The sequence below is a fragment of the Haliotis rufescens genome, unplaced genomic scaffold, assembly GCF_023055435.1.
Source record: "Haliotis rufescens isolate VD_foot unplaced genomic scaffold, xgHalRufe1.0.p SCAF_1, whole genome shotgun sequence".
NCBI lineage: Eukaryota > Metazoa > Mollusca > Gastropoda > Lepetellida > Haliotidae > Haliotis > Haliotis rufescens.
This window is the reverse complement of record NW_025963779.1, coordinates 90,076,186-90,094,335: the sequence shown is the minus strand read 5'-3', so window position 1 is coordinate 90,094,335 and position 18,150 is coordinate 90,076,186. Positions and strand designations below refer to the sequence as shown.

At 42.7% G+C, this 18,150-nt stretch overlaps 1 protein-coding gene across 3 annotated transcripts in view; it reads left to right on the top strand.

Annotated features, from left to right (window-relative positions):
- The window catches only part of LOC124134185 (integrin beta-1-like), a 46,305-nt gene that overhangs the window by 18,020 nt on the left and 10,135 nt on the right, over positions 1 to 18,150 (top strand). For all 3 annotated transcript variants that reach the window (XM_046498894.2, XM_046498895.2, XM_046498896.2), the window contains 6 exons: positions 874 to 992; positions 2,905 to 2,968; positions 3,280 to 3,373; positions 9,549 to 9,661; positions 10,161 to 10,223; positions 12,558 to 12,645. In XM_046498894.2, the coding sequence (XP_046354850.1) occupies positions 874 to 992; positions 2,905 to 2,968; positions 3,280 to 3,373; positions 9,549 to 9,661; positions 10,161 to 10,223; positions 12,558 to 12,645 (541 nt within the window). The remainder of the gene's footprint in view (positions 1 to 873; positions 993 to 2,904; positions 2,969 to 3,279; positions 3,374 to 9,548; positions 9,662 to 10,160; positions 10,224 to 12,557; positions 12,646 to 18,150) is intronic.

Below are 18,150 nucleotides of genomic sequence, written 5' to 3'. Positions count from 1 at the left end.
GGAAAAATATTGATGCGGCGTTAACAAACAAACAAACAAACAAACAAATAGTATTATTACAATCCGCTTGATAAAGTATGTGTTTAAATTGGTCTGAAACCGGGACAGTGTGTCGCACTAATTCAAAAAAAGAGTTTTTGAATGATCGTCATTTTTGTAAATGAAACCTCTTCCCAATGAATTAAAGAAGGTATATTTTTATGTGACAAAGCTTCTGGCATACATATATATACAAAGCGACATAACAAGTTTATATACATAAAACGCATGACGTTGTTTGCTCACGGTGGCATGCACTTATTTCATTGCATGATTAGAATATCGATGTCTGTACCTTATTTTGAGTGCGCATGAGTATGCACACATACACTCTGATCCGTCGAACTTTTTTTGTTACGAAAAAACAAAACAAAGCACATGTTAACATTTATGTCAAGTGTAATAGACATGTGGACATGACAAAAAGCTGATTTTATTGTTTGTTATGCAAATGTTTTTAAAGTAACATGCACTATCTGGTACGTTTGTTCCAATTCCCTAGTTTTAACTTGTATCATGTGTTCTCAGGTAAACTATTGACTTGCCTTTGTATGTGTTTGTGATGGGTGCCACCAGTAGGACAAGATTCACCTTATTGTGGACATCCATCATCCTTATTTGATAGTGATTCAGAAACACATGCTTATGATACAGTCGGAATCGTACAATGTATTTTTTTATGGTTATGGAATTGTTTTGTTGCTTTTATTTTTTGTGACCGTCAGGCTGTAGTAGGGTCGAGTTGGATGTGTCGTACCACAGATAAGTCGAAATATTTCGAGTTCACGACGACTGGGCTGACTGTATAAAGGTTGTCCCTTTCTATTACCAAAGGTCCAGTCGTCTCTGTGCCGCAACAAAGGAACGTACGCCTGTGGAATCTGCTCTTGTGATGAGGGCGTGTACGGCAAGCACTGCGAGTGTGAAAAGAAGTACGATCGCTGCACTGCCCCGTAAGAGTTTTGTTTTAATTCATGAGTAAGTTTGGTTAAGCACCTAACTGGATCAGTATTTGAGTTCTATCACGGCTTGTCAGCATATTCTGTGAGAAAACCGTGAAGTGATGCAGGCCTAAGATGTTTCCAATCAGGTGAGCACAGTACGGGTATAGAATTGATAAACATAGACACATAATCAGGACGAACGGTGATCACAATCAAAGGTTTCTGGCACGCCTTTGTTACACTATTCTGAACTTGTCGCGCTTAAGACGACCGCCTCTGTTGTCTACTGGATAGAGCAGAACGTCGGAGAACATCAGAGGTTCGATCCCCTGACCGCGTCATACCCAAATATATTAAAAGCCTCACCACAAACACTAAAACAACAAACGCAATGTCCATGTGGAATATGACATGGGCGCAATTTAGTACAACATTTGTGACAAAACCTTGGTGGGAGATCCCCCCATAGAATGAGACCGGCAGTTGATAATTGAATATATTTTACTAAAGGTATGATAAAATTATTTATGACATATCTTATGCCGCGGGCTTATCCCAAACACGTTTGTCTGTCCAATTAGATGTACAGCCAGTCAGGTCGTGTATTTAAAATTATCTGCACTGCTTATTGCAAATTTGATTTTAAACAGAGCTCCAATAAAACATGAAATTAGTCTTAAATTCGGCATCGTAGAAATGTAATAAATTCTGCACTTTTCCCATGTGTAGTGTAAAAATGTATAGCTTTGCCAGGAATTATTAAAACATCAAAGCTATGAGCATCCTCGTGCTTTCACTGTAATAGTTCGTTCCGTGAAGATCCGGAGTAGAATAGGTAGAACAGTAGAACCATGCTTGCCGAAAAAGGCGACTATGCTTGTCGTAAGAGGCGATTAACGGGATCAGGTGGTCCGACTCGCTGACTAGTACTTGGTTGATGCATGTCATCGTATCCCAATTGCGTTGATCGATGCTAGTGATGTCTATCATTTGATTGTTTGGTCCAGAATCGATTATTTACAGTTCGCCGTCAATAGCTGGAATATTCTTAAGTGCGGCCTTAAACAACAAAGAAACACTATAATAATTCATCTCAAAACTATTCTTTATTACACTACAAACCAGGTAGAGCAAACTTTATATCCTAATTACAACGATACGTAATTAAATCGGGGTTAAACTAGATACGATGGCACATATATTGCAAGGTCGCCTATTTCAGTGATCTCTGCTAGGGGTCGTCCTTCGCGTACCTGCAGTGTTCCCTCCAGATCGTCATGTGTGTGACGGGCGTCTAGGACCCGGGTTCGTGTCCATACATGGATTTCTGATGTCCCCCGACGTGCTACTGCTGGAATATTGCTTAAAGTGGCGTATAAACACTCACTCATGTGTGTAAAGGTGTGGTATAACAAAAGCACTATGCTGTGGTGGCTGTTGGGACAACGTATATTTGTGATTTAGCCTTCCTGGTGAACTGCTTATACAATACGTCAATCACAGTCAACAGGTAGAAAACTGGCAACAGTTACAGGTAATTGCTGCTAATAGATACTCCTTATTGTCTCGGTATATACAAGGATTTTATCTTCTGTCAGATGCTTTTATCATGACAAAGGTAAGTGATTTGCACAACTATTAACTAAAATATATGCCCGGGGCAATTACCACACTAAGGAAAGAATTCTTAGTTCTGACCAAAGCGTCGCCGGTAAAACATTTATTTCTGTGTTTAGTTCATGTTGCATTTTCCGTATTTCTCCGTCTACGTGTATTCTTCTGAACTGTGGTAATGAAATTTAATTAAATCTCATGTATTGCAATCGCGTTGATGTAGCTAACGCCAAACCCGTTTCTCTGTAAATACTCGCACGTAATACAAGAATGAATAAACATGATCATGTCCATTGCTTGGTTCCAGGGGTATGAGTGAGGCGTGCTCCGGTCACGGCGAATGCCTCTGTGGAAAGTGTCAATGTGACGGGGTAAGCATTCGAACTCATTCGCTGAGCTAAACACGTCCCTTCCCCAACACAACACCACCCCCTCCCCCCCCCCCCCCCCCCCCCCCCCATTCCCCAACAATAACAACAAAAGGTAAACATACAATATATGTGTGATTTCAAACCATGTTTAATTCAAAACGAATCGCATCTACCCTACATCACTAACGCAATCTCTTTTACCTGATATCGCATTTCTATACGTTAACATGTAATGTTTTCATTGTAGAAGTTGTATAAATACTAAATACTAATTTGTATACGTATGCAATATTGCCTGTTGTTTATTCCAGATAGCCGGCAGGGATACGCAGATGCGATATACAGGGCGGTTCTGTGAGTGTGACGACACGGCATGTGATCTCTACCAGGGCCAACTCTGTGGAGGTGAGATCGCTGCTTCATCTGCATTTACAGTAGGCGTTTTTGAGGCGCAAAGATGGATATTGTGCTATGAAATAATTGTTCAGACGCAGTGACTGAAAACACTAATCTGTCCCCATAAAACTCAAAAGGTCCGCAATTCTTCGCAATAGCGTTTGAAGACGTTTATTCTAGAAATTGGCCATTACACATTTGGATTGAAAACATGTTATGTTGGTCGCTATGGTTACCTCCAAGGGTTATCTCACACGTGCCATTTGTCACACACCTCTATATTCCCAGTTGTCACACACCTCTATATTCCTAGTTGTCACACACCTCTATATTCCTAGTTGTCACACACCTCTATATTCCCAGTTGTCACACACCTCTATATTCCCAGTTGTCACACACCTCTATATTCCTAGTTGTCACACACCTCTATATTCCCAGTTGTCACACACCTCTATATTCCTAGTTGTTGGACAGCCTGGGGGGAGGCCAGGAGGGGACTAATTAAGACAGCACCTACTGAGCGTTACCTACTGTAATTAATGGGAGTATACTGTGGCAAAACATGCTATGTTAATTCAATTTATAATGTCTCAAAAACATTGAATGGTTAACGTTAATTGCAAGATTTCTAAATTGAACGTGGAAAAGTAAGCTATCAGCTTATTAAATATACAACATTATCCTGAAGTCTTATGTACAGATTGTTGCTGTAGCCAGAATATTTTTATCCCCCGCCCAACAAAGTTGGCGGGGGATATAGACACGGGCTCCGTCCGTCCGTCACGTTTCATTTCCGGAGCATAACTCAGAAACCGTTCAATATTTGTTCATCAAACTTTGCAGGTCTGTCAAGTACATGCTTAACTGGTGCCCTTTGATATTTATAAATTTTAGAAATTTGTATTTTTTACGTTTCCATGGCAACAAGGTCGACTTAGGTTCTGTGAGGGCAGGGTTCGTTTCCGGAGCATAACTCATAAAACGTTCAATATTTTTTCATCAAACTTTGCAGGTCTGTCAGGTACATGCTGAACTGGTGCCTTTTGCTATTTAGAAATTTTAGAAATTTGTATTTTTGTACGTTTCCATGGCAACACGATGGACTTAGGTTATTTTTTTTTACAATTTCCATGAGAAGTTCCACCTCGGTTAAACAAGATTAGGGTTTGTTTAGATTTAATGATGTCATAAATTCTTCAACAGGGGCGGGGGATATAGCCACGTTAGTGCAAACTCTTGTTTACTTTGAAAACCCCAATTATATTTTACGATTTTCTGCTGCATGAAACATCATATTGTAATATTTTTTACATATCACATACTTCCGGGTATTCGTAGATAAAAAAACCGACAAGACCCTTTCCATATTCATAAGAAATGTGTTAGTGAATCACTATCAAACAGTGATGATACAAGGTTTTCGCGAAAAGTTGAGCGTATCTTGCCCCACCGGTGGCACCCGTCACACACATGCAAAGGCGAGTCAATTGTTCACCGGAAAAAAGACGGGAACATATGATACAAGCCAAAATAGGGAATTGCATCGGATATCTTTTGTCACTGATGCGTCAAATTTGGAACTGTCCTTCATGTCTACCATAAAACCTTTTTTGAAGCTTTAAACTACTGCACCTATGCGTGATAAACATGTTAGTATGCATAAATATAAAGTGGATGCAAAAGTCAGCCATTGTTCACAACGTTATAAAGGACTGCTATTGGCCATCATAAAACAAAGGTCTTATACGGTCTGTTCTCCTGGCGCCAAGAGGAACAATGGCATGCCCGACTTCTTGCTGGAAATCTTGAACGCGGCGTTAAACGTAAATTTACCTGACATGACTTGCTCGAAATAAAGACAGCATTCATTTCGGGCGTCTGAGTGGTACAGTTGACAATAACACGAAGATGATTTCCCCTCTTTGAGAATGATGTTTTCATACCGTGGTTACAAGTCTGTGACATTATTGTTACGTGCAGATTACCGTCCTTATGTTACTGTGTGCTGCATGTGAACACTGCCCGGTTACCTGTAGTTCAATCCGTAGTTACCTGTAGTTATGACTGTGAATACCATGCGGCGTTGACGTTTTGAATACACGAGTATGTTAAACTGATTTCCCTCACATGTCTCTACAAGCTCTGCACACGTGATTCCTGCATGTCTCTGCACGTACTACACGCGTGATCCCCGCACGTCTCTGCAAGTACCACACACGTGGCCTCCGCATGTCTCTGCAAGTACTACACACGTGATCCCCACCTGTCTCTACAAGTACTACACACGTGATCCACACCTCTCTGCCAGTACTACACACGTGATCCCCCACCTGTCTCTACAAGTACTACACACGTGATCCCTACCTCTCTGCAAGTACTACACACGTGATCCACACATGTCTCTGCAAGTACTACACACGTGATCCCCACCTCTCTCTACAGGTACTGCACACGTGATCCCCACCTGTCTCTATAAGTAGTGCACAGGTTGTCCCGTCATGTCTCTGCAAGTACTGCACACGTGATCCCCACCTGTCTCTACTAGTACTACACACGTGATCCCGTCATGTCTCTGCAAGTACTGCACACGTGATCCCCACCTGTCTCTACTAGTACTACACACGTGATCCCGTCATGTCTCTGCAAGTACTGCACACGAGATCCCCACCTCTCTCTACAAGTACTACACACGTGATCCCCACCTGTCTCTACAAGTAGTGCACAGGTTGTCCCGTCATGTCTCTGCAAGTACTGCACACGTGATCCCGTCATGTCTCTGCAAGTACTGCACACGAGATCCCGTCATGTCTCTGCAAGTACTGCACACGTGATCCCCACCTGTCTCTACAAGTACTACACACGTGATCCCGTCATGTCTCTGCAAGTACTGCACACGAGATCCCCACCTCTCTCTACAAGTACTACACACGTGATCCCCACCTGTCTCTACAAGTAGTGCACAGGTTGTCCCGTCATGTCTCTGCAAGTACTGCACACGTGATCCCCACCTGTCTCTACTAGTACTACACACGTGATCCCGTCATGTCTCTGCAAGTACTACACACGAGATCCCATCCTGTCTCTACTAGTACTACACACGTGATCCCGTCATGTCTCTGCAAGTACTGCACACGAGATCCCCACCTCTCTCTACAAGTACTACACACGTGATCCCCACCTGTCTCTACAAGTACTACACACGTGGTCCCGTCATGTCTCTGCAAGTACTGCACACGTGATCCCCACCTGTCTCTGCAAGTACTGCACACATGGTCCCGTCATGTCTCTGCAAGTACTACACACGTGATCCCCACCTGTCTCTACAAGTACTCAGACGTGATCCACACCTCTTTGCCAGTACTACACACGTGATCCCCCACCTGTCTCTACAAGTACTACACACGTGATCCCCACTTCTCTGCAAGTACTACACACGTGATCCACACATGTCTCTGCAAGTACTGCACACGTGATCCCCATCTGTCTCTACAAGTACTGCACACGTGGACCCGTCATGTCTCTGCAAGTACTGCATACGTGATCCACACATGTCTCTGCAAGTACTGCACACGTGATCCCCCACCTGTCTCTACAAGTACTACACACGTGATCCCCACATGTCTCTACAATACTGCACACGTGATCCCGTCATGTTTCTGCAAGTACTACACACGTGATCCACACATGACTCTACAAGTACTACACACGTGGTCCCGTCATGTCTCTGCAAGTACTACACACGTGATCCACACATGTCTCTGCAAGTACTACACACATGATCCCCACCTGTCTCTACAAGTACTACACACGTGGTCCCGTCATGTCTCTGCAAGTACTGCACACGTGATCCACACATGCCTCTGTAAGTACTACTAACGTGATCCCCCACCTCTCTGCCAGTACTACACACGTGATCCCCACCTGTCTCTACAAGTACTACACACGTGATCCCCACCTCTCTGCAAGTACTACACACGTGATCCACACATGTCTCTGCAAGTACTGCACACGTGATCCCCGCATGACTCTGCAAGTACTAGACACGTGGTCAACACATGTCTCTGCAAGTACTACACACGTGATCCACACATGACTCTGCAAGTACTACACACGTGATTCCTGCATGTCTCTACAAGTACTTCACACGTGATCCCCACCTTCCTCTACAAGTACTGCACACGTGATCCCCACCTGTCTCTACTAGTACTACACACGTGATCCCGTCATGTCTCTGCAAGTACTGCACACGTGATCCCCACCTGTCTCTACTAGTACTACACACGTGATCCCGTCATGTCTCTGCAAGTACTGCACACGAGATCCCCACCTCTCTCTACAAGTACTACACACGTGATCCCCACCTGTCTCTACAAGTAGTGCACAGGTTGTCCCGTCATGTCTCTGCAAGTACTGCACACGTGATCCCGTCATGTCTCTGCAAGTACTGCACACGAGATCCCGTCATGTCTCTGCAAGTACTGCACACGTGATCCCCACCTGTCTCTACTAGTACTACACACGTGATCCCGTCATGTCTCTGCAAGTACTGCACACGAGATCCCCACCTCTCTCTACAAGTACTACACACGTGATCCCCACCTGTCTCTACAAGTAGTGCACAGGTTGTCCCGTCATGTCTCTGCAAGTACTGCACACGTGATCCCCACCTGTCTCTACTAGTACTACACACGTGATCCCGTCATGTCTCTGCAAGTACTACACACGAGATCCCATCCTGTCTCTACTAGTACTACACACGTGATCCCGTCATGTCTCTGCAAGTACTGCACACGAGATCCCCACCTCTCTCTACAAGTACTACACACGTGATCCCCACCTGTCTCTACAAGTACTACACACGTGGTCCCGTCATGTCTCTGCAAGTACTGCACACGTGATCCCCACCTGTCTCTGCAAGTACTGCACACATGGTCCCGTCATGTCTCTGCAAGTACTACACACGTGATCCCCACCTGTCTCTACAAGTACTCAGACGTGATCCACACCTCTTTGCCAGTACTACACACGTGATCCCCCACCTGTCTCTACAAGTACTACACACGTGATCCCCACTTCTCTGCAAGTACTACACACGTGATCCACACATGTCTCTGCAAGTACTGCACACGTGATCCCCATCTGTCTCTACAAGTACTGCACACGTGGACCCGTCATGTCTCTGCAAGTACTGCATACGTGATCCACACATGTCTCTGCAAGTACTGCACACGTGATCCCCCACCTGTCTCTACAAGTACTACACACGTGATCCCCACATGTCTCTACAATACTGCACACGTGATCCCGTCATGTTTCTGCAAGTACTACACACGTGATCCACACATGACTCTACAAGTACTACACACGTGGTCCCGTCATGTCTCTGCAAGTACTACACACGTGATCCACACATGACTCTACAAGTACTACACACGTGGTCCACACATGTCTCTGCAAGTACTACACACGTGATCCCCACCTGTCTCTACAAGTACTACACACGTGGTCCCGTCATGTCTCTGCAAGTACTGCACACGTGATCCACACATGCCTCTGCAAGTACTACTAACGTGATCCCCCACCTCTCTGCCAGTACTACACACGTGATCCCCACCTGTCTCTACAAGTACTACACACGTGATCCCCACCTCTCTACAAGTACTACACACGTGATCCACACATGTCTTTACAAGTACTACACACGTGATCCCCACCTCTCTGCAAGTACTACACACGTGATCCACACATGTCTTTACAAGTACTACACACGTGATCCACACATGTCTCTGCAAGTACTGCACACGTGATCCCCGCATGACTCTGCAAGTACTAGACACGTGGTCAACACATGTCTCTGCAAGTACTACACACGTGATCCACACATGACTCTGCAAGTACTACACACGTGATTCCTGCATGTCTCTACAAGTACTTCACACGTGATCCCCACCTTCCTCTACAAGTACTGCAAACGTGATCCCCGCATGACTCTGCAAGTACTACACACGTGATCCCCGCATGACTCTGCAAGTACTACACACGTGATCCACACATGACTCTGCAAGTACTACACACGTGATCCCGACATGACCGATGGTCATGATTTATCAATGACTCATTGTCAATATCTTTGACCTTCTTGAGTTTATACTTTGTGTTCTCCTTTTTTTTTCTGTCTCTCAAGGAAGTAGTCGAGGATTATGTAAATGCGGCAAGTGCATGTGCTTCCCTGGCTACGCCGGACCAAGTTGCGGGATGAGCATGGCTGTCGATAGGTGCAGAAACCCCAAAACTTCGGTAAAGTAGAAACTGACGACCAACCCCATACACACAACACTCATCCCTCATAATTACCACTGATCAGCATCACGGTTGACCCAGCTCGCCGGAATTATCAATGCAGAGTTGCGTCCCTTAGACTTGACAGAAACCTACGATCGTGGGTTGGAGGCGTAGACTTTGTTTCTTGTTTAGCACCATACCCGTGGTCATGGGCTTTAAGTGAATAACGCCCAAGACCTGTAAATATTCCGTATGATATTCCTGTGAAACACTGCCCGAAGCGGCGTTAAAATACTGAGTAACGCATGCTCTGTAAAACGTGCTGTTAAATCAGGGAATATGTATAAAGCCTTAACTCTTAGGGATTAGGTATATTACCTGCATGAATCAGACATTACATATACTCCCTGAACATGGGATTCAGGGATGATACATGTTCCCTGGTTGGACATTTTCCCTGTAACATACTTACGTGTTGGACCTTCAAAGCATCATGGGCTGTTCGTAATTTCAGATGTTGTGCAGCGGTCGAGGGCGTTGTGTCGACAACATCTGTGAGTGTGAAGACTTGCGTGAGGTAAGCATAGATTCAGTATCACAATCAGACTGCTTGTTGTGTCGTGGTGGCGGTGGGGTAGCCTACTGGTTAAAACGTTGGCTCGTCACGCCGAAAAACCGGGTTCGATTCCATAGGTACAATGTGTGAAGCCCATTTACCGTGTGTCGGCGATTGACGAGCAGACACCTCAACTGTCACAGGCTACACCGAGGACCCATTCTGACACCACGTCATCGCCGGGGCCGTCTTCAGTGGGTAACACAGCACCAGCATTGGCGCCATCAGCAGTGGAGAAGAGTCCTCTTCTCAGACGAAAGCCGTTACTGTATCTCAACAGCAGATGGCAGAGTGAGTGTCTGGCGACGCCGTTGGGAACGTTATTCGGATGCTTGTGTTGTTGAGAGAGACTCGTGGGGTGGTCCGAGCATCATGGTGTGGGGTGGAATTGGTCTTGCACAGAGGGTCGGCCCTGTGGTCTTCCAGAACATCGGTCCAGGGAGAGGCAATGGTGTCACAGAAGCTCGGTACAGTGATCAACTTTTGAGACCACACGCCATACCTTATTTGGCACGTCGCCGCATCCACGAGTTTCAGCATGATGACGCCTGTGCCCACACTGCGAGAGCAACAAGAGACTTCCTCCAGCAGAAGGGCATCAGAACCATGCTGTGGCCTGCCCTCAGTCCCGATTTAAATCCCATTGAGCACCTGTGGGACGGGATTCAAAGACGGCTGAATGACGTCCGACCAAGGCCGACAACTGCAGCTGAACTGCGTCAGGCGTTCCTCAGAGGGTGGGCTCAAGTGACTATGGCCTTCATCAACCGCCTCATCCATTCCAGGTATCGACGTTGCACGACAGTCATCAATGCACATGGCGGACACACGAGTTACTGACTTGTGATGCCATTTTCTCAGAGACTAGAGTTGTGTTTCACTTTAAGAACACTTGACACTTTAATTTCAACCTTGATGATCAGCTTGGCCCAGTTCCATCTTTTTGATGTCTCAAAGTATGTTTACAGTGTTTGGACATATACGGTTTCACATATATCTTTCCACATTGACGTTTCTTTTGCGGTTCAGTATACCATTGAAAATACTCAGAACGACCAATAAAACTTTTGTATGTATATAGCACTTATCCAGAAAAAGATATCCAGTACCTGGCAAGAACGAAACTATCTTGCCGCCAATTGACGTATCTTTAAACGCTTTATTTTAAAATGATGTTGAGATGCTGACAGTTAACTTACTCCAGAGGACTGTTATCATTGCAGGTACACTGTACACTGTGCACTATACAGGATGTTCGGTATACAGTATCACTGTTCACATGGTAAACCTATAGGAACAGAAGGATTTACATTTATAAATTAGTTATCTTTAGTATGGTTGTCAGTTTCAAGTGGGTTTTCTGACAAAGCCTCTCGTGTAGTAAGAGTTACAATCATTCGAAAGCCTAATGGTGCCAATTTGGTAGCGTCATTCTTTTTTAATTCGAAGTTTCTTTCTATTTCAAATATTTGGTATTTTTTTACATGTCGAGGATGTTTCTGTTACGTCGATTATATCTTTTTCTTAAGTTTATCTCAAACTCGAAATTTCGATTTTCTTTTTCATAATTCAATTGTTTTTTGTAATTTCACTAGTTTTCTCGTAATTTGAATGTATTTTCGTAATTTCGATTTAAAAATAGTATTTGAAATCACGAGAAAATAATTCAAACACCGAGAAAAAGCCTTGTAATTTCGATTATCTAAAATAAATTTGAAATAACTGGAAAATAATCGAAATAACGTGAGAGAATTTGAAATTTCAAGAAAACAATCAAAGAAATGAGAAACAATTCGAAATTTCAAGAAAATGATTGAAATACAAGAATATAATCGAAATTTCGAGTTTTTGAGATATGTTTGAAATAGCGAGAAAAATTCAAAGTTTCGAGAAAATAATTGAAATTACGAGAAAATATTCGAGGCAATGTGAAAAATATAATGAAATAACAACAAATTTCGATGTGAAAATACGTAAATTATGCTACCAAAGTGGCATCCCATTAAGCTTTCGTACCATCACTACATGGCGATTTAGTTTGAAACATTAAGTGGCAGTTTCATCAATTCTATAACCTAAGTGATGAAAGCGTATCTTCTCTATATTTAGCCTACTACAGGTGACTACAGCTTTCGGTCAAGACCTTGGTCGTGCTGCCTCGGTCAGATATTGGCTTTCCCTTTCTTTTCATATACCCACTTTGACATATATACACTGTTTACATTATTCCAGCATGTTTACTTCATCTTGTATACACCTTAACGCTGTATGTCACGTGCTTCTGTAACGTTGCAGCGAGAATCTGGAGGACGAAGGATAACCGGCCAGTATTGCCAGTGTGACAGTGGCTCCTGTAGTTATTTTAATGGGAAGATCTGCGGTGGTAAGTGAAATTTGTTCCACACTGTGTCACCATATACAAATAGCATAGAAATCTCCATCTTTCGTAATTGCTTTGCTAGAATTGTTAATCACCAAAGCTCGGTCAAGTGGGGCACATGCCCACGATATTTCCTCATGCCAACCATCTGCAATTTCAATTTTGCGTATCAAGGATAACGAATCAGTAGAATGTCATGTCCCATTAATCAAATATACTCGTCCCAATATCAGCCTTCCAGAATACGGTGTGTCCGACTGAAATAGCCCGGGGAAAGGGGTTTGACTGTATTTGCTTTAGTGACATACGTTATATTCAAAGTTGTTTATTTGTTTGGCTTGAAGACCACAGTCCCATAGTGCAATATATACAATGAATACAGCGGATAAGTACTACTTTATCATTTTAACAATGCATACATTTACAAAAGTATCAAGATTTTGCAGAATCCTTAGCTTGCGAAATATATAAACTGATTGACATGTACAGTAAAATACGTTTATAACAAACACGCTTATAACGAACTGACGGATGTTACGATATTAATTTTCGGTCCCGGCCCTTTGCTGTATAGATGTTGTATATATGCTTATAACGAACTACGGTTATAACGAACAAAATAAATTGGATATGTTAATCTTATATGATAGTATTGCTATCAGTCAGACTAAATCTGTTTCCATTTTCGACACCGTAAAACATTTAATAATACAACATATAATAACAACCTCATCAAAATTACGCTGATGTTCTTATTTTTAAAAATGTCAACCGTTGAATATTTTTAAGGCAATACATACTGTTTATACAATAAATAGGACGTACATTTGCTGTGTGGCATACGCCTGGACCATTGTTGTTGAAATTACACCTTCGTTGTATTTATTACTGATAGAGAACACTGAGGCATTCCTAAGTCCCTGACCAAACCACGAGCGTGATCTGAATTCATGTTACCCATTTATTTCTATTTCCGATATCACTTGCATTTTCAGCGAGATGAGGCAACATCTTTTTGGTTTTTGATGGATATTGACATGACCACATGTATTTAATTTTTACAATATAAGACGTTATAACGCCAGAAAATGTACTGGATTTCTTCAGCATGCTACGTACAATGTCATTCTATGTTAAGCGAACTCAAGAAAATGAACTTCAAGTGTTATTGTACAATCAAATTTGAATGGCCCATACTTCAGGTCTATATGATATATATGGCATTATTTTTTATTCGAAAAGTGCAAAAATGACAGATTTTAAATGTCAATAAACATTGTTGAACTTAAAAGGACCTTTTTGGCTTTCAAAACCATGTTATTAAATGACAGTTACCAGGTTAACTTGCCAGAAGGTTGCCAGAACAATGACATACCCAAATAATTATATGATGACGATACCTCGAGGAGCGAACATTTGTAAGTTCACTATTCATCCTGGCTGGAATCGATTTTGTAGGTGTGTTGTTCGAATCCAGTTGTCTTGTCGATTATAGGTTACGCGTGGCCTGCCACTCCGAGGATGATCTCTGACTGCATTCGTATGTTGCCAACGTTGCCATAAACACCAAATGGTGTTTCTGTGGACGTTAAATTGTATTGCAACATCACGTTGACTCGATCCTGCTTCAAGCATACAAATGGCTCGCAGACGCTCATTTTCGGACAGGCGTGGCATTTCGTAATGTTGAATAACTGCGTAATTTTGTTGTTTTTCTGAGTTGTTGTCAGCACGATGCTAAACAATGCATATGGAATCCCGTTAACGCACATGTTTTTATACCCATTCTTGGGTAGTGAAATGCATGGGGCTTGCATAAAAGTCAACTTTTGCATGGAATGGATGCTTTTCTGTAGCAGTTGCGTTTTTGTGACCTGATTCCATACATGTACTACAATATTGAAAACCAAACTTTACTTGTTTGAAAAATAAACTAAAATATTGGTGTCACAGGAACGTTTGTTGTTGAGTAAATGAATTGTGCTTCCAAAAACCTAATTAGTCATACATTCTACCATGACATTGATGAATCCTTGATTCGAATTGGTTAAAAAGAGATTTCCTTTTCGCTACGGAAACTCTTTTCAAATATACTAAGCATTTTCACACAAAAAAACATGCGTATGAGTACATCGATAGCCTACATGTCGATTCATAAAATAAATGGCTGCCGATCGATCACCCCCCATATGAACTCTAAAACGTATCTATATTTCCTCGTTAATACGCTGGGTCTCAAATACACGCCGAGTCAAGGGCTCTCGGGAAATAAATAGACGACCTAGCGACCTACGGTAGTTTGATATCGGATGTTTTTGGTGTTCTAGGCCGCAACCCTGACTGATTTCTACAACCTGTCCGCCTTACAATGGAAATAGAATGTTCGATTTCCAAGAAATGACATCTCTCGCTGATTTCTAAGAACTGAAATTGAAATATCTGTCTTTGGACTAATGTTGGAGTGTTATTTGTCAACTTCCTTTTGAAAAACTATGTGTTTTGAACTCGTTTTGAACTACTCAAGATTATGGTGTTTTTAATCTTGAACTTTTGTAATATTTGTGTACTATGCTTATCCTAAGAGGCGACTAAAGGGATCGGGTGGTCAGGCTCGCTGACTTGGTTGATACATGTCATCGATCCAAATTGCGTGGATCGATGCTCATGATATTAATCACTGGATTGTCTCGACCACACTCGATTATTTACAGACCGCGGTCATATAGCTGCAATATTGCTGAGTGCGGCGTTAAACAACAAACAAACCAGCCTGTGCCCACTTTTCGGAATGTTCTAAGATTGCGGACCTTTGTACCCTGTGTTACGCGTTGCAAGAGTGCACCGTCTTCAAAGCGTTGTTGCCGTTATGGCAGAATGGAGATAAATTGACTGTATTTTGAAATTTGATGTGGTCCCACTGTAGAGTAGATACCTCATATTTATTCTTTTCAAACTAAGATAAGAGGTATCTATACTGTACAATATGGACATCAAATTTCAAAACACAGTAGGTTTATCTGCTGCATGTGCTGGATGCAAAGCCGAAGACATTGGACAGATAGGGGATACCCAAAGAGCGAGAGTGAGTCCACCGACAACAAATACGGGACCCCTCTTGCCGGTGTATCCCACTCAGTCAACACATTGATCAATGTGCCGGGAATACCAAATTTTGTGATATTCCCATTTCACAATTGTGAAAATGATGCACTGAGAAAGATAAAAGAGTTATTTTATTAATATACACAAAGGAAAAAGTTAAGCACACCCCTATTTCTGAATCCTGACAAATGGCAAAAATCATAGCATGGGATGACTGACCACAGAAGCTGGGCGATACCAATGTCATCGGATAGAACAAATAAAGAAGATATTGGTGAGATTTACTGACAAAAACATCATTGTAACACAGGTACTGTTTTTGACCTTAGACAACACCTAAAAAATGTATGGAGGTGCAGGATTAAGCAAAAGAGTTACGTTTGATGCTTCATGTGAAAATGTTCCTTAAAGTCTCTGCTTGACATGACAAGAGAAACAGATCAGTAGCGGGTGTAACCGCCACGTGCCAGGATGACGCATTCCACCCTACATCTTATGCCTCCAGTCAGACGTTGGATCTGTTGATTGGTCAACAACCACTCCTGATGCAATGCTGCTTCCAATTGGTGTAAATCCTGTACAGGAGGATCTCGTGCCTGTGTGCGCCGCCCCAGAATATCCAAAACATGTTCAAGGGGGCTCAAATCTGGGCTCATTGCTGGCCAGGGTAGAGTCGTTATTGCATTGGCCCTCGTGTAATTCACGACTGCATGCAAACGATGAGGCCTGGCATTGTCATCCATGTACTGAGGTCGAGTAGCAAGAAAGTGGTTGTCAAAATGAGGAACGACGACTGGCCTCAAAACGTACCGGATATACTGAGTCCCTGTTAAGTTGCCCCTTATGGTGACCAAATCCAACCTGCAATCATGAGAGATACATCCCGAAACCATTATCGAGCCCCCGCTGTATGCACCAGTCGATTTAATGTTCCTGGGGATGTAGGCCGTGTTCCGGTGCCTCCAAACTCTCGTTCTTCCATCAGTGACGTGGAGCAGAAAGCGACTTTCATCTGACCAATGGATCCGTCTCCAAGTTCTCAGATTCCAGTTCTGTGCGCAATACATCATGCTAAACGAGCAGCTTTGCGGTGATCTCTCAACAAGGGATGCTTTATGACTCGTCTAGCCCTCAGTCCTGCTGCTTTCAGCCGGTTCCTGACGGTTCTAGTGCTGAAACGAAGATTGGGCAACCACAACTGTTTCAGACGAGTACTTGTTAAAAAGGGTTCTCGGCGTATGAGACGAGGAAGGTCCCTGTCTTCGCGATGTGTCGTCACGGGAGGTCTTCCGGATCTGGGACGGTCCTGTACATCACCGTTCTGAGCATGTTTCTCGACTAAACGGCTTACGACAGTGTGATGATACCCCAAATTTCGACCAATGGCATTACAAGACATTCCTGCGTTATGCATGCATTATGCCGATTATTTGCCATCTTGTGGCGTTTGATAATCGCCTTCATTCCACAATGTGATGGAATAACTGTTTAAAACCGAGCTTAAGAAGGCAATTTTAACGTTTTGACACACTGCTTTTAGAAATACTCGAGGGTAGCATGCTGCAAGAGCATACCACGCATGGCACGTGAGCTTTCGTCACGCATGACTGATTACATCATGTCGGGGAAAACAATGCTTCCCGTAATTAAATCTTTCATGACAGTTACAAATATTAGGACCAAATATAATGAAATACATTAGGGTGTGCTTAACTTTTTCTTTGTGTATACTTTCAAACAAAAATGAAATGGCCCCATATAATTGAATTATTTTATTCAATTATTGTACATGTTCCTGCCACTAGGGTACTTATTTCTGTATGTGCCGTACGCGTTCACCACACCCTGTAATGCGTCCTACTGTGAGGTCAAAATATGTTAGAGTGCACTGTGACGTTAAAACAGCGTAACAGTATAAATGGACTCTTGAAAATTACATTCGTGACACCGGTTAAATAAATTATACCGCTCAATCTTTGGACTTTGAACTTTTATATATATTTCTCTCTCTCTCTCTCTCTCTCTCTCTCTCTCTCTCTCTCTCTCTCTCTCTCTCTCTCTCTCTCTCTCTCTCTCTCTCTCTCTCTACGTTTGGGCACCGTTTACACGTTAGAACCTTCTAGTTGGGTGTTAACACATGTGAATAATTCATCTCTCAAATGGAAAAAAAGATTTGATCAAAGAGAAGAAAAGAAGTTTACAATTTGGCGAGAGTGTTTTATACAATGCCCAATATATGGATATTCTACTTGTAGTAGATAACTTTATAGAGAAAAGAACTCATGATCTGTCATGGGAATGGATGTTCCCGTATAGTCCACGTTTCTGCGAACATTATATTGTATCTTTAAACCGACAAATATACAAGTATATACACCCCATTCTCTGTTTAAAATGGTACAGATC